This window comes from Convolutriloba macropyga, chromosome 2, assembly GCF_964194025.1.
Source record: "Convolutriloba macropyga chromosome 2, txConMacr16.3, whole genome shotgun sequence".
NCBI lineage: Eukaryota > Metazoa > Xenacoelomorpha > Acoela > Convolutidae > Convolutriloba > Convolutriloba macropyga.
The window spans coordinates 55503708-55529586 of NC_134469.1; the positions used below are offsets into that span (position 1 = coordinate 55503708).

Genomic DNA, 25879 nt, shown 5'->3' on the forward strand with positions numbered 1-25879 from the left:
ACATTAAGTTTCATTACAGCAATTAACCGCGTTTAGTAGTCCTTCAGGTGCTTAGTCTGGTGAAGCTACTGAAGCTACTGGGAAAGTTAAAAAGTAAATTTTAAGAGTTTTACAGCCAAATGTTGTAATTTTTTTCTGTTATTTTTTGTCTTTTTTGTGTTTTATGTAATTTTTCTTGTTTATTCGTCTTTTTTTCGAAATTTTTGTTGTACAAGCTAAAATTGAGGCTGGTTGAAGTTGTCAAATGTCTTTTGCAAGACATAATTACTTTTTATGGCAATCTTAAGAGATATATGTTTTGGTACTCCTAAAAAACACGCAAATTAATAATAATTTTCACATTTTTTTTTTGCTAGTGAATTGGCTAGACTCCAATTAAAGTCTCTTGCGAACTCTAATCGACCAAAATCCCTTGTTAGTAGGCAACGAACACAGGGCTAGTAAGGTTGAGATGTGAGGGAGCTTGAGATGAATGCTACACTGTATCCACTGAAAGTTGATTAGTAGTAGAAGAGGAAAACTGTGTGTGATCCCTGTTCACAATTAGTATCTGACATTAAAATCTTCTAGTAAGAGATACTGTGTAAGGTCCAGACAAGACAGATGTGGTGATAGTCAAGGGGTCAAGGGGTCCTGTAGGGTTTAATAATAGGTTACTGAACAATTTCTAGTGGAAAAAATTGTTTTCAACCTTGTAACATCACGAATTGATGAAATTTTTAACTAATCTTGCATTTTTTCAGTTTTTTTTAACTTATTGTCATTATTCAAATTTTTCCTGCCCGAGGGGCCCGAAAACCTCCTTAAAGGTTTTAAAACAAGTTACCGATTATTGTTTTGTGGCCATGGAATAGTTTTCAATTTTTTAATATCACAAATTTTAAAATATTTTGATGAAACTTGAACATTTTTTTTCGACAATGGAATAATTTTCAACTTTTTACTATCACAAATTTTTTGATAAAACTTTGATAAAATTTTGTCATTTTTATGAGTTTTTCCTGCCTTAGGTGTCAAGGACTTTACTTTAGTGTTCTGATGCTACGAGGAAAGCTTTCTGAGGAAGGGCCTGATCCGTAGCGTGTAACCTTGGTCAGTAACCTCCACGTGGGGCCCCCTGGGTAACTACCACTAGCTCAGTTAGTGGAAATTAGCTAAGCTGACAGTCTGAGGATTGAGCGCTGAACAAGCCACCTACGGACTCAAAACAAATTAGTTCTAAAGAATTCCTTGCCAGTCCGATTCACATCAGCGCAGGCAAGAGCCTGAGATGCGAGGTGTTGAGGCAGAGCATCGAATAGCGCCCTTGAAAGAAGGGAGCAAAACTGGTTGTTGGCGATACCCTGTGAACATAAGTTCTCGCCGACATCAACTGTTGGGAATGTCTCCAATAAGCGAAAGATGGTCAAAGTTAACTGATTCGAAAGTCAACAAAGTAACGAAAGTGAAATCGAGACTAGTAGATGACGTTTTGATCGTTTAGTAGTGAATTGGCTAGACTCCAATTAAAGTCTCTTGCGAACTCTAATCGACCAGAATCCCTTGTTAGTAGGCAGCGAACACAGGGCTAGTAACGTTGAGATGTGAGGGAGCTTGAGATGAATGCTACACTGTATCCACTGAAAGTTGATTAGTAGTAGAAGAGGAAAACTGTGTGTGATCCCTGTTCACAATTAGTATCTGACATGAAAGTCTTCTTGTAAGAGATACTGTGTAAGGTCCAGACAAGACAGATGTGGTGATAGTCAAGGGGTCAAGGGGTCGTGTAGGGTTTAATAATAGGTTACTGCACAATTTCTAGTGGAAAAAATGGTTTTCAACCTTGTAACATCACGAATTTTTGAAATTTTTAACTAATCTTGCATTTTTTCAGTTTTTTTTAACTTATTGTCATTATTCAAGTTTTTCCTGCCCGAGGGGCCCGAAAACCTCCTTAAAGGTTTTAAAACAAGTTACCGATTATTGTTTTGTGGCCATGGAATAGTTTTCAATTTTTTAATATCACAAATTTTAAAATATTTTGATGAAACTTGAACATTTTTTTTCGACAATGGAATAATTTTCAACTTTTTACTATCACAAATTTTTTGATAAAACTTTGATAAAATTTTGTCATTTTTATGAGTTTTTCCTGCCTTAGGTGTCAAGGACTTTACTTTAGTGTTCTGATGCTACGAGGAAAGCTTTCTGAGGAAGGGCCTGATCCGTAGCGTGTAACCTTGGTCAGTAACCTCCACGTGGGGCCCCCTGGGTAACTACCACTAGCTCAGTTAGTGGAAATTAGCTAAGCTGACAGTCTGAGGATTGAGCGCTGAACAAGCCACCTACGGACTTAAAACAAATAATTTTAAAAACAAAAATAAAAACAATAATAATAATAACAATAAAAAGATGAAAATAGTGACAATAACAATAAAAAAAATAATAGATTCAATAATAATATAATAGTAATAAATATAATAAAAACTCTAATAGATTTTTTAAATTCAAAAATAGTATTAGTTATAATAAAGAAATTTATATTAATCATTAATAATGATAGTAATTATTGGCTCTCAAACGACGTTTGTAGCAATTATATTAGTCCTGTTGGTCTTGTTATGCGATTTTTTGCTTGAGCCAATTTTTTTGTCTAACCCATCTCGTGTGACCCAAGGTAGCGCCCAGCGGACATTAAGTTTCATTACAGCAATTAACCGCGTTTAGTAGTCCTTCAGGTGCTTAGTCTGGTGAAGCTACTAAAGCTACTGGGAAAGTTAAAAAGTAAATTTTAAGAGTTTTTCAGCCAAATGTTGTAATTTTTTTCGGTTATTTTTTGTCTTTTTTGTGTTAAATGTAATTTTTCGTGTTTATTCGTCTTTTTTTCGATATTTTTGTTGTACAAGCTAAAATTGAGGCTGGTTGAGGTTGTCAAATGTCTTTTGCAAGACATAATTACTTTTTATGGCAATCTTAAGAGATATATGTTTTGGTACTCCTAAAAAAACACGCAAATTAATAATAATTTTCACATTTTTGTTTAAATTTTTTGTCATTTTTTGAGTTTTTTCAGCCCTAGGGGTCAAGGGGTCCTGTAGGGTTTAAGAATAGGTTACTGCCCAATTTCTAGTGGAAAAAATGGTTTTCAACATTGTAACATCACGAATTTTTGAAATTTTTAACTAATCTTGCATTTTTTTCAGTTTTTTCTAACTTATTGTCATTATTCAAGTTTTTCCTGCACGAGGGGCCCGAAAACCTCCTTAAAGGTTTTAAAACAAGTTACCGATTATTGTTTTGTGGCCATGGAATAGTTTTCAATTTTTTAATATCACAAATTTTAAAATATTTTGATAAAACTTGAACATTTTTTATCGACAATGGAATAATTTTCAACTTTTTACTATCACAAATTTTTTGATAAAACTTTGATAAAATTTTGTCATTTTTATGAGTTTTTCCTGCCTTAGGTGTTAAGGACTTTACTTTAGTGTTCTGATGCTACGAGGAAAACTTTCTGAGGAAGGGCCTGATCCGTAGGGTGTAACCTTGGTCAGTAACTTCCACGTGGGCCCCCCCCGGGTAACTACCACTAGCTCAGTTAGTGGAAATTAGCTAAGCTGACAGTCTGAGGATTGAGCGCTGAACAAGCCACCTACGGACTCAAAACAAATTAGTTCTAAAGAATTCCTTGCCAGTCCGATTCACATCAGCGCAGGCAAGAGCCTGAGATGCGAGGTGTTGAGGCAGAGCATCGAATAGCGCCCTTGAAAGAAGGGAGCAAAACTGGTTGTTGGCGATACCCTGTGAACATAAGTTCTCGCCGACATCAACTGTTGGGAATGTCTCCAATAAGCGAAAGATGGTCAAAGTTAACTGATTCGAAAGTCAACAAAGTAACGAAAGTGAAATCGAGACTAGTAGATGACGTTTTGATCGTTTAGTAGTGAATTGGCTAGACTCCAATTAAAGTCTCTTGCGAACTCTAATCGACCAGAATCCCTTGTTAGTAGGCAGCGAACACAGGGCTAGTAACGTTGAGATGTGAGGGAGCTTGAGATGAATGCTACACTGTATCCACTGAAAGTTGATTAGTAGTAGAAGAGGAAAACTGTGTGTGATCCCTGTTCACAATTAGTATCTGACATGAAAGTCTTCTTGTAAGAGATACTGTGTAAGGTCCAGACAAGACAGATGTGGTGATAGTCAAGGGGTCAAGGGGTCGTGTAGGGTTTAATAATAGGTTACTGCACAATTTCTAGTGGAAAAAATGGTTTTCAACCTTGTAACATCACGAATTTTTGAAATTTTTAACTAATCTTGCATTTTTTCAGTTTTTTTTAACTTATTGTCATTATTCAAGTTTTTCCTGCCCGAGGGGCCCGAAAACCTCCTTAAAGGTTTTAAAACAAGTTACCGACTATTGTTTTGTGGCCATGGAATAGTTTTCAATTTTTTAATATCACAAATTTTAAAATATTTTGATAAAACTTGAACATTTTTTATCGACAATGGAATAATTTTCAACTTTTTACTATCACAAATTTTTTGATAAAACTTTGATAAAATTTTGTCATTTTTATGAGTTTTTCCTGCCTTAGGTGTCAAGGACTTTACTTTAGTGTTCTGATGCTACGAGGAATGCTTTCTGAGGAAGGGCCTGATTCGTAGGGTGTAACCTTGGTCAGTAACCTCCACGTGGGGCCCCTGGGTAACTACCACTAGATCAGTTAGTGGAAATTAGCTAAGCTGGCAGTCTGAGGATTGAGCGCTGAACAAGCCACCTACGGACTTAAAACAAATTATTTCTAAAGAATTCCTTGCCAGTCCGATTCACATCAGCGCAGGCAAGTGCCTGAGATGCGAGGTGTTGAGGCAGAGCATCGAATAGCGCCCTTGAAAGAAGGGAGCAAAACTGGTTGTTGGCGATACCCTGTGAACATAAGTTCTCGCCGACATCAACTGCTGGGAATGCCTCCAATAAGCGAAAGATGGTCAAAGTTAACTGATTCGAAAGTCAACAAAGTAACGAAAGTGAAATCGAGACTAGTAGATGACGTTTGATCGTTTAGTAGTGAATTGGCTAGACTCCAATTAAAGTCTCTTGCGAACTCTAATTGACCAGAATCCCTTGATAGTAGGCAACGAACACAGGGCTAGTAAGGTTGAGATGTGAGGGAGCTTGAGATGAATGCTACACTGTATCCACTGAAAGTTGATTAGTAGTAGAAGAGGAAAACTGTGTGTGATCCCTGCGCACAATTAGTATCTAACATGAAAGTCTTCTAGTAAGAGATACTGTGTAAGGTCCAGACAAGACAGATGTGGTGATAGTCACAGAAATAACATCACAGAGTAGTGTTGCAACTGTGATCGCAGAGCTAAAAAAAAGAGTGACTACACTACATTTTTGGTCCAAACAGCGCTTGCTCTGCTTGTCCAAAAAGATGGTTGAGATACATAGAGACTTGAGGCTCTGGGACACAACACCTCAATGAGCTGGACCCCAGATGGTCTTCGCACCGAGGCTCAAGTTTACTCTGGCTTGGAATTCATTCCTCTAAAGGTCAGTAGACTATATAACTACGGCTTCGGCCAAAGGGGAGGTACACTTTAGGGTTCGATAATGGATTACTGCATAGTTTCTAGATGTAATGGAGTGGGTTTCAACATTTTAACATCCCAAATTTTTTTATTTTTTTTACAAAATTAGCAAACTTTTTGACACTTTTGTCATTAAAAAAGGTTTCCAGCTCCAGGGGCCAGAAAGCTGACATAAGGGTTTCATAACTTGAAAATTTTTTGATTTCACTAAACATTACTCTCCTTTTTCGATTTTTTCCTGCCGGAGGGGGCAAAAAAACTTCAGTTAGGGTTTAGAAATAGGTTGCAGAATATAGTTTTTTGGCCATGGAATAGCTTTCTTTTTTTATATCACAAATTTTAGCAATGATTTGATAAAACTTTAAAATCTTTTCATGTTTTTGAAAATTTCTGTCACTTTAAGGCTCCTCCAGCCTTAAGATCCAAGAAAATTCCTCTAAGGTTTGATAATAGATCACTACATAGTTTCTAGATCTAACAGAATGGGTCTCAACATTATAACATTACGAAGATTTGCAATTTTTTTGACAAAGCTTGCAATTTTCCTCGATTTTATTAAACATTATTGTCCTTATTCGAGTTTTGCCATCCCTGGGGGCAAAACACTTAATGGCTCTGTGGTGAGCGCCTGGCTCACTCAGTAACAAAGCACCCAAATATATTATTATAAACTTTTATAAAACTGTATATGTTAGTATATCTTATCACTCATAGTTGTAACTACGTTTCTAGCGCATTGTTCATTTGTGTTACCTGGTTGTACCAGTTGTTATTCTCAAACTCCGCACTTGGTGTCTTTAGCTATAAAAGAAAGTCAGATTGAAAGAGTTAATTTTTATCGCGCTAGCCTTTTCACTGCCTCGTACCATTTAACATAGCACTCGCCAGAGACGAGACTTGGCGTACACAACATGAAGCAGCCAGCATCAGTACCTATCGCACAATCCCCAGTGGGCATCCCTTACTTTTAGGAAAGCGGCATGGAACCCCCAGTAGAATGGCCCACATGGGCTTCAACCCTCAAACTGGCATTCTTGGCCAAAGATTCCATCAATGTAGATTCCCTTCTAAGACAAAAACCCGAGGCAATGGACCTCTTATACCCAGCAAAACTCACTTACGAACCCCCCTACAGAGAACGAGACACAAGCTCAATACACAGAGAGAGAGAGAGAGACCTAAGAAACAACAAACGTAAAGTAGACTGGGAAAATGATTGCAGAGCGATCGTCTTCAAAAGCCCAATAATTGACGGCATTTCATGGGATGAGGCAGACCTAAAGGTCAGGAGTCTCTTCTACGTCAGTCTGGGAACCGAAGACCAACGGATCTACCGCCAACGCTTCCCACTTTCAGTATTGATCACATAACAGCATTCGAAATAGCCCACGAACTATCCCTTTCTTTTACTCGACCACGTAACATAACAAATGATCGCTTCCTCCTGTCCACCTGAAAACTGAAAGAAAATGAGATACTCGAAAGTTTCCACTTTCGCCTCAAAGCACTAGGCAAAAAGTGCCGCCTAGGAACAGCGGATGAAGACCTTATCAAGGAAATCTTCATAGCAATGATGACAAACATCGAGATACAACGGGAACTACTAATGGAAACACGAACCGCACAGCAAGTGCTACAATTCGCACTCAATCCCGAACGGGACAAGAGAACCAGAGAGCGATCAATACACAACTGAACCGCAATCCCCAAAACTCCCTCAATCAAATATCCCACATCACACCCAACCTGCGAAACCAAGCATACAACCAATCACCTCGACCAACCACCACGCAACACCACTATCCCGAAACCATGTAGACGATGTGGAATACAATTTACACCGGAACTTCTACAAATATGCCCCGCCAAGAAAGTCCAATGCAATCTATGCAAAAAAATCGGACACTACAGCAAAGTGTGCCGATCCGCAAAACTCCTGTGGCAAACCCAATAAATAACATCCCAACAAAGCATTCCCCAGACCCGACGGGTACGCAACATAAGAGCAACAACACAAAACCAACAGGCACCAACCCAGTTCCAAGATACCCAATCAAACAACGATGAAGAAACCATCGATCTTGAGAACACATTCTTCATACAAGAGGTGTTCGACAGCTGGAAGACGGTAAACTTCATTAAATTCAAGACATTCAACAACGAACAACCAAGCAAATACTCACCCAACCTATCAGACGAAATCTGGATAAGAACAACCTCGGACAGAACCGAAATAGTTTGGCTCGCAGATACAGGCAGCCCAAGAAGCTTCATAGGCAAGGAAGAAGCAGATAGTATATCACAACAATGCTGATCCGCCAAATGGAAAGACCCAAACGAATGCCCAGTCAAATACAGATGCTTCAACAACATTGAGATCCTAAATACAGGAGCCGTACAATTGAAAATAAGATCCGGACATTGGGAGACATGCAACAACGAAATCCTGGTGGTTAACTCTAACACGGTTAAACTACTAGGACATGATGTACTCGGGAAATCGGATTCACACTCTCCCAAAACAAAAGTATACATATAAACAATATCCAACCGGACAATGAAAAACAAATCAGAATCATTAAAACACTCCCCCATCTATGCACCCGTTTGGGCAAATCTAAAAATCATATTGCAAAGTCAACATTGAAACAAGAAGTAAGCCCATATCAACACAAAGGTCGAACGGTACCATTACGCCTAACGGAAAAAGTAGACAAAGAAATTCGACACCTTTTAGACACAAATCAAATAATCAAACTCGAAAAATGCTCAGACAAAGTCTTTATTAGCCCCGTAGTCATTACAGTAAAACACAACCAATCTATCAAACTGGCATTAGACTCTAAACTTTTAAACGATGGCATCGAAAAGAATAAATATCACATGCAATCCATTGACAACCTCATGGATTCGGTAGTTAGATACAACAAGTCTCAGACAACAAAAACAAAACGGGTAACTTCCTATTTTCCAAAATAGACCTTAAATATGCGTACAGCCAAATACCCCTACATCCCGAAATCAGAAAACATTGCAACTTCAATATCCTTGGGTGTAAATTCACGGAAATTCGCCAATTTATAAACGGGTTCTACGGACTTTCAGATATGCCCGCAACGTTCCAAAAAACACTTGACTGAACTCTCGAAAACATCCACAACAAATTCAATTTTCTTGATGATAGCCTAATCATACCCAAGGGAACTACCAATGACCACGAATCAGACATAGACACAGTCCTTTCGCGACTCGACAAAGAAAACCTTGCCATTAAACTAGGAAAATGCGATTTCGCAAAACCTACAATAACCTGTCTGGGTTACAGTATTACCCAAACGGGAATAACTCCAACCGTAAAAAAGACTGACTCAAAACTCAACTTAAAACCCCCGAAGACACTTAAACAACTACGCTCTCTTATGGGCTCAATATATCAGCTCAAAAAAATTTTAACCAACCTAGCCAGCTTACTTGATCCTATAAGACCACTATTAAAAAAAGAAAACATAACGAACAACAAAATACAATGGCTAAACTCTCACACAACAGCACTTGAAAAAGTAAGAGCAGAAATATCAAAAAATACAGGAAAAAAATATCGACAAAGAGCGAAATTCACGCCTGAAATGTGACGCAAGCCACACAGGCCTCGGGGCTGTCCTAGAACAACAATACCCAGAAGGGTGGTGCCCAATAGCATACGCCAGTTGATTTTAAATGAAGCAGAAATAAAATACAGCAGAAACGAACTAGAACTACTCTCGGTAGTATGGGCCACAGACCACTTCAAATACTATCTACTAGGATCAAAGTTTGAACTTATCACAGACCACACAGCGTTACTTTCGGCACTGAAACCCAATCGGGCCAATACATCCCGACAAATCAGACTCTCACGCTGGGTAGAAAAATTACTCCCGTACACTTTTACCATCAACCATCTACCGGGGAAAGACATGGGCTTCACCGACTACCTAAGCAGAAATCGTCACCTAAATCCCCCTCCCATAAGTGCAGACGATGAGGTTTTTGTCATTATTAGAATAAACGAAATCACATTCACACTACTTAACGAAAAAAAAAAAGAAAACACAAAATCTCAACCATACAGATCACTCCAACCGGAAATACGCGTAATTCCCATGACGCAATAAGCAAAAGCCAACCAGCGCAAAACAAAGCAAACGCTTTTTGCCATTTCTCTTGCACTAAACAGTCGCATTCTAATTCTTTCTTTAATCCAATCTTTCTTTATCAAAACTCATCCAACAACATTAATTATTCTTCATAATCAAACAACACAAATTCTTTTTATATTCCAAACAACATTAATTCTTCTTCAACCCCACAATTCTTTAAAACAAAACCTACAAATTCTTCAATTAACGTTGACGTAGTTACTAGAAATAAACCCAACCTAAATACATTTGATATACCCATAGTTAAACGCAATCGAAAACCCAACAAAAGTAAAGCCATGAACACCCAAAACTCAAATAATCCAATCTCTGTAGCTACCCAAACGGACATTAACCCCCCATCCTCCAATGTAGACCAAAGCCGAGAACCATTATACGAATCAAGACATGCACCTTTAATTGAATTTGAAAATGAAAACCCACCCGATTGTCGTCGTAATTTATCCCGCGATTTGGTGAAGAGTTCCTGGCAGAAGCCACTTTAAAGGACAGGAACCTGCAAGAAACCATTAAATTTGTTAGATCCCATAAATGGGAAGAATTGAAGCAATTTTCAAAGTATTATTGCAGCCTACGAAACGATCTAGCCATAGCCCAATCGGGATGCTTGTTACATGACGGTAAACTAGTCATTCCTTACCAACTACAGAACCTTGTCATTAATGCAGTTTACCGCACCCACCCGGGCCAAATTGGGATGATCCGCTTAGCAAACCTTATTTGGTTTCCCCGAATACATCGCACAATTGCGCTACGGGCAGAAAGCTGCAGGCAATGCCTGGACCAAAGTAAGAACCTAAAAGATTTAATACCAAAATCCGAATTAGGACTACTAGCAAAACTAAGTGAGCCCAACGAAGAAATACAATTAGACTTCGCAGGACCAATCGTAGACACAAAAATTCCTAACAACGAACAATACATCTTAACCGCGGTCAATCGCTTTTCGCCGCGCTACCCATCAGCAATAGTACACACGAATTGCGAGAAACAAACCGCAATAGATTTCCTTAACCAATACTGCACCTTTCATGGCATACCGCGCACCTACGCTGTGATCAGGCACAAGCGTACAAATCTAGAGCTTTCAAAATCTATTCCAAAAACAAAAATTTTGAACTCATTTTTGCCCCCCCCACAACCACCGCGCTTCTGGTATGGTAGAACGCCTAATACAAATTTTGAAATGAAGACTCGCAACAGTGAATCTCGACCCCATATGGGACAACACCACCATAGCCGAGAAAAAATCAGAAATAATCGAGTCAAAAAGACTAATACAAAACAGGGTCACAAAAATACCCCCCTTTGAGGCACACTTCGGTAGACCTAAAAACACGGAACTATCTAACCTCCTAACAAATCCTAACTCAAATAATCTATCATACAACAACATGAAATCCTTTTACTTAGACAAACGACTACTCCAAAACCCTACCCTAACGCCAGCAGCAAGCTGGGACCAGCACACCAACTCAGAAGCCCACCTGGATATCCAGTACAATCCAGAGGAAACATCCCAACAGGACTCACCATCAGATGACACAAAAACGCCAGTCGTCAGATTCGGACGATGCTCCTCTCAGGCCAACTCAAAAGGGTACAATAATTCCGTCTAAACTTAAATTTCAGATAGGAGATAAAACAACCATAATTGACCAAACACGCCGCAACTTAGCTCGTAAAATCATCAGAAGAAAAATCTCGAACCCAGAGGAACACTAAAACGTCTATGGTCAATAATCCCAGACGGAACAATTGTAGATTATACCCCGCTTACTATTACCATAGAAAATTCTGTAATACGATACAGCGACATCGCAATCTCATCAGAAAAACTCCAAAAACTACCAGAATCAAAACTCCGTCTCATAAACTTCGTCGCCTGTAAAACCGTAGGAGAATATAATAGAAATAAACGTAAAATAGAGAAAACCTGTCCAGCAGAAAAAGCCTAAGCAGCCAAAGCAGCCCGAATGGAGCAAACAAATCGAAATGAGCACCAGACAGCCAAGGCAGCCCGACTGGAACAGCCAACCACAAGCAAGCTCAAAATGCCAACCACATCACTAGACGCACCTGCATTCACAGCAGTAACTACTACAAGCCATCAACAAGGCACCTCCACACCGATTGATGACTACAAAGCAACACCACTAGCGGCAAACTCCACGCTACACATATCCCCAATCACAACAAAGACACGCCCAACAACTACTACAATGAAATTCAATAAGAAAAAATCCTTCAGGACAGTCCAAAAGGGAAAACGCTCATCCATCCTTAACAAAGCCACAGTCTCAGCAGCCCGAAAAACGGCTAATACTAAACTCACCAACGCCAAAATAGCCGCTTTAAAGCAAAGCAAAGTTTTCAACTTAAGCCGAAGCCCAGTCAACATCAATGAACTGGAAGAGAAGAAGACAACCCAAATCTTCAAAGAGCACCCCCAGGACACTCAAAACCCTTTATCATAGCAGCATCCTCCTCAGCTGCGGACTTCATGATATCAACACCTTCTAGAAGCAAAGTATCCACCATTGCAAAGTCTAAGCAAAGTATCCAACATTGCAAAGTAATCCACCATTGCGCTTAAGAATACCCGCAAAACGCCTGCAGAAGCAACAGTGAAAAAACTCATTATAGTCGCCAAAATCCCCCAACCACCTGCCACGAAAGACACAACAATCGTTGACTTAGTGGACACATCGGACGAACCCCAACTAAGCCCAACTCTAACCATAAACCCAAACTGCTCATCGCTCGGACAGGACATCATCATCCTATGCTCAGATTCGCAAGACTCTTGCCCATCATTCCATACCGCATCCGTCAATTCAGTTCCCACACGGACACTTGATCCCCCAAAACAAACACCCAGGGACTGTTCGTCTCCGCCGCAAGACCCCGAACGGGAGTCACCCGAACACGACAGGGGAGAAATTGCCTCAACCGAAGAAGCGTAGCAATCTTACTACTGTTAACCACCCCCTAGAGGGGGGAATGTGGTGAGCGCCTGGCTCACTCAGTAACAAGCACCCAAATGTATTATTATAAACTCTTATTTAGCTCTATATGTTAGTATATCTTATCACTCATAGTTGTAAATACGTTTCTAGCACATTGTTCATCTGTGTCACCTGGTTGTACTAGTTGTTATTCTCGAACTCCGTTTGGAGCGCAATAGCTAACCGCACTTGGTGTCTTTAGCTATAAAAGAAAGTCAGATTGAAAGAGTTAATTCTTATCGCGCTAGCCTTTTCACTGCCTCGTACCACTTGACATAGCACTCGCCAGAGACGAGACTTGGCGGACACAACAGGCTCAATAACTTACTGAAAAAGTTTTTTTGACCATAGAATAGTTTTCAACTTTTTATAATAAAAAACTTTTAGACAAAACTTGAAATTTTTTTCAATTTTTTTCAAAATTTTTGTCATTTTTTAGGTTTTTACGGGCTTAAGAATAAAAAAACTTCATTTAGGATTGATAATAAATAACTGCATAGTTTCTAGATGTATTCAAATTGTTTTTAAACTTTCAACTTCACTAGTTTTAGCATTTTTTTTAACAAAACCTGCTTTTTTTTCAATTTTTTTAAATTTTTATTGTCATTAATAATGTTTTTTAGCCTCAGGGGTCAAAAAATCTCATTTAATGTTTAACAATAAGTTAAAGAAAACTTTATTTGCCTTGAAATAGTATTCAATTTAATAAAGTTTGCAATTTTTTGTAAAATTTTAATTTTTTATCTAAAGTTTTTTTGATATCTTTCAAAGTTTGTTGATCTTTATGAGCCACTGAAATGTTTTAATGGTTGAAACTCGAATACTGGATAGTCTAGTGAGACAATTATATGGTTCCGAAGATATTGATATCACGAATATTCGAAAGATTTTTAAACTGGGAATTGTTTTTGAAAATTTTGATGGTCTTTGTCCTTTTCTGAGTTTAACGCTCATTACAGGCCAACGAAACTTTCTTTCACTGCAAAATCTGGAAACTTGTTTTTTGAAATTTGCACTTTTGAGTTTTTTTATATTTTAAATACTAAGAAGGCTAGAAAACAAGAAGTTGCCGGGTCGATTCTCACCAAGAAAAATATACCTGGCTCTTTCTCTCTTCCTTCTCTTTCTGGTTCACGTTTTATCTGTCAAAGACTATCTCTTTCGCTCTCTCTCTCTCTCTCTCTCTCTCTCTCTCTCTCTCTTTCTCTTTCTCTTTTCTTGACTTTTTTATTGATGCCGCTTTTCAGCTGCTGTTATGTGGTGTGATGTCATCATCTATTACCCGCAATAACGCTGACTTATAGTAGAAACGTTTTATCATAAATGCCTTAACTAGCACTTTGTAGGAAATCATTGTTAATTGCTCTCAAACGAAGTCTGTAGCAATTATGTAAATACTGTTTGTTTTTTTATGCGATTCTTCACTCGACCAATTTTTCGTGCGAACCATTTGACTTTTCGTCTTCAGAAACGGGATAAAGAAGCGCTCTGTTATTTTTAATTTCTCTTAGAAACTTTCAGCTCACAGGTTTCCAAGTATGCGACTAACAGAAACGGCCATACTTATGTTGTGAATGGCCGTTCTCAGAAATTGATCCTCTCGCTGCTCTCACCTCACACCTTTTCAGTTAAGCTAAAGCTAGCCTCACTATAACGTGGCTAGCTACTGAAGGAGCCAACCGTTCTCCGGTTGTTTGAGATCTCAAACAGCCATTTGCCCGACGTTATTCGGTTATGTTAATAGTATTAACAATACTTATATCAATAAGGATGACGTGGCGCAAGTACGGAGTGCACAGCTTGTCTTGTGTGTCAAACAATACGAATGGGTTTCGGAAAAGGAACATTGGGAACACTACAGGGATAATATTGCAACCTACATGAGGCTAACAAAGCGGCAACGGACTAGCCCGTTTGAGCACTTTCTCAACAACTCAATTGGCGAGGGACTTTCTTGACCAGTTATGGCCCGTGTGAGGTACAGCTAGAACTTGCCAGAGAAACACTTGCAAACGGCTAATACGACCAGGACCAAACAAGAGAAACCAGGAACAAAATATAGGTTAGCGGAGAACAAGGTACGACTTAACATTCGAAGTCTAGAAAAAAGTTGAAGCAAAAAGAAGGAGACAAATTGGGGCCACAGATCTTAATGGCAGCCGGGAACTTGCAAGGCGTCTCTCTCTCGCTCTCTCTCGCTCTCTCTCGCTCTCTCTCTCTCTCTCTCTCTCTCTCTCTCTCTCTCTCTCTCTCAGAGAGGACAATCGAGGTAGCCTCATGAGGATTGTGAATTGGGTCACAAAGAAGGGAAAGTGGAAAAGAACAGCTCTTTGTGAAATAAGTGGCGAAAAAGTACTAATATGGCTCGGTTAGGGAAGCAACACTACTGCAATCCCATAAGTGTCGTCATCTTCCGCGGCACAGCCTTATCGAATGGACTCGAGGGAACCAAAAGAAGGACTTCAAGGATAGAGCCATAAGAGTGCTGATCGACCTTAGAGAAGGATTAACCTATCCGAGTACCAGCAAGTCAGCTATCCATGGGCAGGAAGCCATAAAATCTTACTGCGCATTTATAGAAGACATAGCCAAAACTTCTGCAAAAAATCTATTCGTGAGGATGAGGTACAACTCTCATAATGGAAGGAACTCGGGACGACTATAAACTAACACAAAATTGAGACCGAACAGTCCAACTAATCACAATTGATGGGACATGCACGACTGGTGTGAAGAGAAGGACTTGTGCTGCGTAATTTCCTTCTCTTGTCAATAAAAGAGCAACATGGCTGAACAGAAGCAGATGAAAGTTGTACGAGCTGAATGGCTTCATCATGCGGAGTATTCGGATATTCGGAGACACAATTATGTTCCAGGGTCACTGCTATTGACGGGCTTTCGTACTCGGACCACAAGCCAGTTGTGATGACAGTCATGACTCGAACAAAATGATGGAGATCATCTAAAACCGCCCTTCTAATATCATTTGGGAACCACTTTGACTACCGGAAAACAAAGAGAGAGATTTGAAGACTTACAGCAGACCACTTTAGCGAAAATTAGGGGACAGGGAAAAAAGATGAAAGCCCTGAATCATTAGTGGAGGCAGCAAGACGATTCTGCAGAATGCAAAGCAAAAGAGTCGAGAGTCCTTAGAGTTATGAGACAGATTCGAGAGCAAATCAACAAATAGCTACGAACAGCGCCGTTACATCAAGGTACCCAATAACTGAGCGAATCGTAAACGAAAAATTATCGGTGACCCGAAAAGCAAATGTAGAAAAAAATTAAGCCCCTTGAATGACATTGTGGGACGAGAGGTTGCACGAGTGCGAGGACACAAGACACGACAATGAGGGGTGATTTTGGAGGAATGTACGACGTCCTCAAAATTTTTCCCACCATCAAGAGCGAACTACAAGCAGCTGGAACGAATATCAGTTCTAAAAAATCAGAAGCCACTCCTCAAAGGTATCAGCCACAAGAAATAAAGTCCAACTATCCGACCTGGAAGATCTTTTCAATGTGTTTTTCTGCGGACGAGAAAACAGTTTTTGGAAACCTTCGGGAGGTTTAACCTTCGGGTGGATGCCAGATCATCAAGCATACAGTGAAGAGATTAGTAAAGAAGAAGAAAAAGAGAAATAAAGGAAAACACTTCTTCTGAACGATAGAATCCGGGCAGATGGGAATGCTAGGATGCTGGCTGGACACCGATACGAACACGAAGAACTGCATAAAGTGGCTAACTGTTCGACGTAACAACCAATTCGTGGCCGAAAAGACAAAACAAGCTTAAGCCAAAATTGATAGATTTGCAATGAAGATACATTTGTAGCAACAAGTAGAGAGAAGCACTACTCGGGACAACGTATAGAATTCACCACAATTTGCAAGATGTTCTGAACTTCTTGGTGATAAGATTCATTCAACTTAAAATTGATTCGAGAACTCTAAAGCTCATAGGGCATGCAATGCGATCCGACGATGATAGGACAGTAAAAGAAGCCATCACAGGATGGTTACCAGAAACAGAAGCGATTTTTAAAAAAACAAAAACCAAAACAACACCTCGGTACTGAAAATGACTATAAAGTAAGGTGAAATTAACCCGGCAAAACTGGATGAGATTACAAAACACCTAGGGAAATAGAGAAGTGCTATAATCAAATGATTAAACCACTTATTTGAGTGGGAAACGTCCCAGGGACACCGAACTGCCTCAACAGGAAACCTCAGAGGAAACTCTTCACCGACAGGGACGAAACTTTTTAAATGCTCAGATTCTGATAAGGAACGGGAATTTGCAGCAGTACTTAGCGTGCAGAAAACGCTTTCATGTTGCATCCGCAATAACGTTTGCATGCTTAAAATTCAATAAACAGTTCGAAACAGAGAATATAATGCAAATCTACGAGAGGACATGCTATGGGGAAGAACATAACGAGAACCCAAAAAGATGCACGTGTTGTCAAATATGGACATTGAAAGCAAATTTTGCTGGACCCAAATAGAAATACATTCCACAGAAACCAGAGCAGAGCCATGGAAAAAGAAGCAGACCCAGGTTGAGGTGCCATCCGGAAGTGACCTCTGATCAGACCAAGTCCAACGCACACGGTGTGTTCCCAGACCAAAATTACAGGGTCTGGGATTTGGTTCCAGCGCACAATAGTATGATCAGAGGTCACTTCGGTCTGGGGATGGTATGATCAGAAGTCACTTCAGGATGGGAATGGTCTGATCAGAGGCGGAATCAAGCGCACATTATTCTGATCAGAGATCATTTCGAGTGGATTTTTTTGTGATCTTTTTTACAGAGAGATGTCGGCTCTGTCAAGAGGCAACAAAAAGCAGCATTCTGATCACAGACAGATCTAGAGTCTGATGTCTTTGATCAGAACCAAAAGGGTCCAACTGATTGAACATGTCAGTCCCCTTACAACGAAACTTTGTTTAACTGTAGAATACGATATTTTATATGGAAAACTGTCTAAATTTATCCATTGAGTTGGAAATATGCACTAATGTATACTAAATAATTTTTTACTCAGCAGTTGGGTTATCTTTTCTTTAGCAATAATACTTTTAGAATGGTCTTTTTTTAGATGAATATAATAATGCAAACATCATTTTGTATGAAATGAATATATTATAACAAAATTCGTGCGGTGAGGTGATTTCAAGCGCACAATAGTCTGATCAGGAGTAACTTTTGAGCGCACATTAGTCTGATCAGAAGTGATTTTGAGCGCACAATTGTCTGGACAATGGTCTGGGTTTGAACTGGGCCATGGTCGCACAATCGTCTGGACAATGGTCTGATTATGGTCTGATCAGAGGTCCTTTCCGTCTGGGAAGGTCTGATCAGAGACAGTTTCGAGCGCACTTAGAGCGCACACGGTGTTTCGAGCGCAATTTAGTCTGATCAGAGGATACTTTGGTCTGGGAGGGTCTGATCAGAGGTAACTTTCGTCTGGCACGGCCTGATCAGGGGTCACTTCCGGATGGCACCTCAACCTGGGGAGCCAGAAGGAGAGCGTGCCCTCATAAGAGGAAAAAAGATTTGATGATGGTGATAATGATCATCATCTTCATAATCACTGTATATTTTCAGCCAAATTCTCAGAAAATAAAGCAGTGTTTTTCTTGACGCTCGTGCCTTTACAATTGATCTTAGTTATTCATTTTTCCTGACAAATACTTTCAACTTTTGAATAATGGTCTTATTTGCCACACTTACGTATCAAAAGCATTTTTGAATACAAATCTCATATTTTCCTAATGATGCTCAGGACTTTTTTCAGCAATCCAAAAAAATGTAAAGAAAAAAACATGCCAGATCATCAAGCATACAGTGAAGAGATTAGTAAAGAAGAAGAAAAAGAGAAATAAAGGAAAACACTTCTTCTGAACGATAGAATCCGGGCAGATGGGAATGCTAGGATGCTGGCTGGACACCGATACGAACACGAAGAACTGCATAAAGTGGCTAACTGTTCGACGTAACAACCAATTCGTGGCCGAAAAGACAAAACAAGCTTAAGCCAAAATTGATAGATTTGCAATGAAGATACATTTGTAGCAACAAGTAGAGAGAAGCACTACTCGGGACAACGTATAGAATTCACCACAATTTGCAAGATGTTCTGAACTTCTTGGTGATAAGATTCATTCAACTTAAAATTGATTCGAGAACTCTAAAGCTCATAGGGCATGCAATGCGATCCGACGATGATAGGACAGTAAAAGAAGCCATCACAGGATGGTTACCAGAAACAGAAGCGATTTTTAAAAAAACAAAAACCAAAACAACACCTCGGTACTGAAAATGACTATAAAGTAAGGTGAAATTAACCCGGCAAAACTGGATGAGATTACAAAACACCTAGGGAAATAGAGAAGTGCTATAATCAAATGATTAAACCACTTATTTGAGTGGGAAACGTCCCAGGGTCACCGAACTGCCTCAACAGGAAACCTCAGAGGAAACTCTTCACCGACAGGGACGAAACTTTTTAAATGCTCAGATTCTGATAAGGAACGGGAATTTGCAGCAGTACTTAGCGTGCAGAAAACGCTTTCATGTTGCATCCGCAATAACGTTTGCATGCTTAAAATGCAATAAACAGTTCGAAACAGAGAATATAATGCAAATCTACGAGAGGACATGCTATGGGGAAGAACATAACGAGAACCCAAAAAGATGCACGTGTTTGTTGTCAAATATGGACATTGAAAGCAAATTTTGCTGGACCCAAATAGAAATACATTCCACAGAAACCAGAGCAGAGCCATGGAAAAAGAAGCAGAGTCAGAAGGAGAGCGTGCCCTCATAAGAGGAAAAAAGATTTGATGATGGTGATAATGATCATCATCTTCATAATCACTGTATATTTTCAGCCAAATTCTCAGAAAATAAAGCAGTGTTTTTCTTGACGCTCGTGCCTTTACAATTGATCTTAGTTATTCATTTTTCCTGACAAATACTTTCAACTTTTGAATAATGGTCTTATTTGCCACACTTACGTATCAAAAGCATTTTTGAATACAAATCTCATATTTTCCTAATGATGCTCAGGACTTTTTTCAGCAATCCAAAAAAATGTAAAGAAAAAAACATGTTTCAAAAGTTGCCGGACCAGACTTCCCGGAGCTTAGTGTCATAGATTTTCAGTACTGTAAGTACTGAAAATTTAGTAGAATTTAGAAGATCATAGTAAAATTTCCATTATGAATTTTACTATGGCCTGAGTTCTGATCATGGCACTTTATAGACATTTCACGGTAAAATTCAGAGTAAAATCCTGAACTTATTATGAACAAAATGAGCCATAATTCTCAATTATTAATGAAAATTATGAACTTTTGTCTGTTTTTGGACTGAATATAATGAAAAATTGGATAATCAAATTTATCGCTAAATAAAAGGAACATATTAAGGATCACAAATAATGAAATAAACATCGCAGTTTGGAACAAGTTTGGCGTTTTGAAGTTTTGTACAATATTGTTACAGTTGGCTTTGCAGAGTGTGTGTAGCAACACAGTTCGGTTGATACTTAGGTGGGTTTGACATCAGTCTGACATCCATACTCAGTGTGTTTGTGTGTGTGTGTGTGTGTGTGTGTGTGTGTGTGTGTGCGTGTGTGTGTGTGTGTGTGTGTGTGTGTGTGTGTGTGTGTGTGTGCGTGTGGGTTCGGCATCCATACTCAGTGTGCGACTTGAAGTTGCCTCTATTTGTTCAATTCCCCCTCCAGACAACAGATTCGAAACGCGACACGAGAACGTGACTGAATGTGAGTGTCCTTCATCATTGTTCCATCATACAACAGATGCCCAACTTGTCAGAGCCTCTTTCCCAGATTGACCTGCGGCTTTTTCACTGTCAGACTGGATAGCCTAGAGACGCGACAGAATATTCCTAAAGCAAATCTTACTTAGAACAAAATTTTATTTTCTGCTACGTTTTTATTTGCTGCCACTTTTGGTCATTTTCTAAAATTTCAATAACAATGATTAAATAAAATTAAAAAGTTACTAAAAGGTTTATTTAAAAAAAATAGATAAAAACACGTACTTTTTCTTGTAAGGTTTATATTGCATTGAAAATCTAGAACAAGTAGAAGAAAAACTATTCGAGAGGACTATTATTTTTGACATGGAAAAAGTTATCTGCAATTTATCTGAATGCAAACACATCACCTTGAAAACTGACATTATTGACCGCAATTACTGTTTTATAGGCGACAATAAGTCAATCTTATATGATACAATTATTGGGAACTACTAGATGCACAGACAACAATATCACTTTTACCATCAAAAAAGATCATTATAACATAACTAAAATAGAAACCTTCTTTGCAATTGAAAATAAAATCTGTGTTCCACTCTGAAAGCAAATGAAATTAAAAGAAAGAATGGTCAAAGCAGAGGAAGCAAGAGAGTGAAAGCACATCGAAATGAGAGAAAAGAATTGATAACAAAATTAGCATTTTCGTCATTGAGATATTCTGGCGCTCATCGAGAAGCAAAAAACGATTTGAGAAGTAAAATCAGAACTTTAAAGCGATTTCAGCACTTTCATGTAACTTGATAAAAAACGCCCCATCTGCCATAGAGAGTTCTCTACCAGTGTGATTTCTGAAAGAACCGACAACTGGTGCTTCAAAATTTTTACCGGCGTATTTCCGAAAAATAATTGTTCAGTATCAGTAAGCAACGAAGAAATTAACTGGAAGACAACAACTTTCAATTCAAAAAAGTTCTAAAGTTTTTCTAGCATGTAGCTAGAGCTCTCGGTAGATTTAAAACTTAGAACTCTTTGACTTAGAACTTTTTTGGTTTAGAACATTTTGAGTTGAAGGTAGGGTTCCCGGGTCGAGATGTCCGCGCCGCTTTGAGCGTATTTCAGCGCGTTTCTTGCATAATTTCAGCGCATTTCTTCCGAAATTTTCCAGTTATTGAACAGATAACCATATACAACGAAAACTGAATTTCTACAATTAAAAGTTCCAACTCGAAAAATTACTCAAATTTTCAAAAATATTGCGCAACGCGCAAATATTTACTGCTAGCAGTGACAAATCGGAGAGATGCACAACAAAATTGCCCAAAATTGCCCAAAATGTAAAACACAGCTTTAATTATAAACTGTTCCAAAATAGAACATTCTTTCATTCACGTTTCTTTGGGCAATGAGGGCATCCGTATTATATTTGATAGTTGTTATGACTTTCATTAGAACTCAGATTGCTCCTAGATATGGAAGAAACTCCCACACGGGTCCAATGCACGTCGTTTCCTGCTCGACCAGTCAAATGGAGGCAACCACCAGAAGAACTAGCCGTCTCAAAAGCAGCCTACCTTGTTTTGAAATTACCAAATACGGAAATCTTAAAACGTCTTGCCAAATCCTGGCTGAACAGGAGAAACAACAAGAGAAGTCAACGGGACCTGAGAGGGCGGTTTTTGTGACACAGTTCTCGACTGCTTGGGATATATCATCAGAATATCAAGCTTTTCTTTACCAAATGACATATTTACTCGAATTAATTCACTTTGTTAATTTTGGTTTACTATTTCTAATGCAAAAAACCGATCAGAACCGCCCCAGGAAAACTAAAGATCTTTTGAAAAAACTCTATCAATTCGAGGAGACCGAATCAACCCTGTGTTTCAAAGGGAAACTTAAGGAATCGGTTTGCGATCAGACAATTTTTCTGAATATCATGAACGAAATTATTCTCTTTCTCAAATCTGCAACTGAAGAGCCGATACCGCGATTTCATTGGATGCCAATTCTTCACACAAGGCTCCTTCGCCACAAAAGAGGTCGACACAACAGCAACCGAGAGAACATCAACCGTTTGTAAGGTTTTAATTTTTCCGTTTTATTCAAAAAAATTTACCGCAATTTATTTTATAACTGTTTTGATAATAAAATGAAATCAGAGCTTAATTTTAGTGCGCAAAACCCAGCCCAATTCTGAGTACGAGAAACCAGGACACAACTCGGCAACATAAATCGAATGACTTTATTTGCTGTCTCTTTGCGTCAAATCTCTGCCACTCATCTATTCAATTGAAACTATTCTGATAATTTAAGTATGCAATTAAACATTTCTAATACAGATGCGCCAACTTCATTTCATAAATTACAAAATTTAAATATTTAAATAAATTATGAGTGCGTTTTCTTTATGTCAGCACATAATAAGAACTCATCGAAAGATTAGAATTATTCTTTCAAAAACTAAAAAAAACAGGTGAAAAAAATAATGACGATTGTAAAAATTATTCTAAGAAAATGGTATGGGCAAATTATTAGAAAGAAAGAATAAAATTCTCCAGGCGTAGCACAAACTCCATATATCATACATTTATCAATGTTGTAGAAAGCGTAAGAATAAACTCAAGAGAAATTTCATAACCAGATAGCGCTAGTTAAGTCAGATAATTTAGGTCAAATTAGGCAAGTTAATTATGTGTTCGACATAAACTTTCTTTCGTAAAGTGTTATTATTTTGAAGGCGCCAGAGAGGGGAGTTGAGTGATATATCTTAAACAAACAAATTAATGAACAAAATCATATTGAGCTGTCGATTTATTTAGTTGAGTTAGCAAAGTTGTATTTGTGCATCAGGCCAAAGTCCAAATGAGTGATTTCAATTTAGAAGAAAACTAGAGAGCGATGATTTGAAGTGAACTAGATTTTGATCAAAATTGGGATTTCAATTTGAACCAAATTAAAGTGTGATTTTGAATTTGCAAAATTATTGGCAACTCCAAACTTGTTACCCTCGACTTTTTAAGTTATGTACATCATTGGGATCTGGAAATTTGTGGGGATGTTCCCCGATGATTTTCCATACAAAATAGGGATACGCGGATGGTTACACTTTTTTGATCTGAGTTATTCAAGTAGAGTTTTGTTGATTTGGAGCAAATAAAAAGGCAATTTATCAGTTTTTCGAAATGCAAAAAACCAACAGCCCCAGGAAAACTAAAGATCTTTTGAAAAAACTCTACCAATTCGAGGAGACCGAATCGACCCTGTTTCAAAGGGAAACTTAAGGAATCGGTTTGCGATCAGACAATTTTTCTGAATATCATGAACGAAATTATTCTCTTTCTCAAATCTGCAACTGAAGAGCCGATACCGCGATTTCATTGGATGCCAATTCTTCACACAAGGCTCCTTCGCCACAAAAGAGGTCGACACAACAGCAACCGAGAGAACATCAACCATTTGTAAGGTTTTAATTTTTCCGTTTTATTCAAAAAAATTTACCGCAATTTATTTTATAACTGTTTTGATAATAAAATGAAATCAGAGCTTAATTTTAGTGCGCAAAACCCAGCCCAATTCTGAGTACGAGAAACCAGGACACAACTCGGCGACATAAATCGAATGACTTTATTTGCTGTCTCTTTGCGTCAAATCTCTGCCACTCATCCATTCAATTGAAACTATTCTGATAATTTAAGTATGCAATTAAACATTTCTAATACAGATGCGCCAACTTCATTTCATAAATTACAAAATTTAAATATTTAAATAAATTATGAGTGCGTTTTCTTTATGTCAGCACATAATAAGAACTCATCGAAAGATTAGAATTATTCTTTCAAAAACTAAAAAAAACAGGTGAAAAAAATAATGACGATTGTAAAAATTATTCTAAGAAAATGGTATGGGCAAATTATAAGAAAGAAAGAATAAAATTCTCCAGGCGTAGCACAAACTCCATATATCATACATTTATCAATGTTGTAGAAAGCGTAAGAATAAACTCAACAGAAATTTCATAACCAGATAGCGCTAGTTAAGTCAGATAATTTAGGTCAAATTAGACAAGTTAATTATGTGTTCGACATAAACTTTCTTTCGTAAAGTGTTATTGTTTTGAAGGCGCCAGAGAGGGGAGTTGAGTGATATATCTTAAACAAACAAATTAATGAACAAAATCATATTGAGCTGTCGATTTATTTAGTTGAGTTAGCAAAGTTGTATTTGTGCATCAGGCCAAAGTCCAAATGAGTGATTTCAATTTAGAAGAAAACTAGAGAGCGATGATTTGAAGTGAACTAGATTTGGATCAAAATTGGGATTTCAATTTGAACCAAATTAAAGTGTGATTTTGAATTTGCAAAATTATTGGCAACTCCAAACTTGTTACCCTCGACTTTTTAAGTTATGTACATCATTGGGATCTGGAAATTTGTGGGGATGTTCCCCGATGATTTTCCATACAAAATAGGGATACGCTGATGGTTACACTTTTTTGATCTGAGTTATTCAAGTAGAGTTTTGTTGATTTGGAGCAAATAAAAAGGCAATTTATCAGTTTTTCGAAATACCACCAAGCGGATGTTTCCCCCCCCCCATGGAGGTTATATTAAGCGGACGTTTACCAAGTTTTTTTGGCATGTACACCCAATGGTGCTCTCAGGATGGTATACCTTTCGGGCCAATCCGACCACCTAACTCCGAGCTATTAACAACGGAAGTGGTGTGGTTTGAAGGTTTACGATATTTTGAGCGAAAAAAATGACTGTTCGTGTATGATATAAGAGTAACTAAGGGTTGCAATGGGTATTAAGTCTAGAGTAATGTAGCACATGATCAAGGGAAGGGTTTAGGAAGTTGTGGGAGAAATTTATTAGCATTTTGAAATAAGAATAGACAGTTTTCACTAAAAATAGTTAACACTGAAATTGAAATAGTAATTTCTCTAAAAGTTGAAGTCGGATTGACCTGAAATTTGGAGGATAGACTAATTTGGGTACGGGGAATCCGATTTTGAGGTCGGATTTGACCCCACCCCAAACAGCACGGAACTAGCGCACGCCGCTGCTGCGGAACGTAAAATTTGAATTGCTCGTGGAGTATTCGTAGTAGCCCTATGATTTTTGGAGGGTTAGTGTAACCTTTCAAGGGCTTTCGATTGGTGATATTTTCATTTCCAAATTCTGACCGGAAATTGGTGCTTCGGGACAACCCGAGTGCCGAAAACCGGAAATTGGCTTTTTTGAGCGGCCGAATGACTTTGAAATGGTATTAATATGATAACCTGAGACAGT

General features: G+C 38.4%; 1 protein-coding gene across 4 annotated transcripts in view; it reads left to right on the forward strand.

Annotated features, from left to right (window-relative positions):
• Positions 1–22980, forward strand: part of LOC142334514 (uncharacterized) — a 62331-nt gene extending 39351 nt beyond the window's left edge. Inside the window, exons 6-7 of one of the 4 annotated variants that reach the window (XM_075382611.1) lie at positions 22056–22669; positions 22748–22980. In XM_075382611.1, coding sequence (XP_075238726.1) covers positions 22056–22668 — 613 coding nt within the window. In that variant the 3' untranslated portion in view covers position 22669; positions 22748–22980. The remainder of the gene's footprint in view (positions 1–22055; positions 22670–22747) is intronic. The other 3 variants (XM_075382612.1, XM_075382610.1, XM_075382609.1) reach the window with 3 other exon arrangements.
• Positions 22981–25879: the final 2899 nt, after the last annotated feature.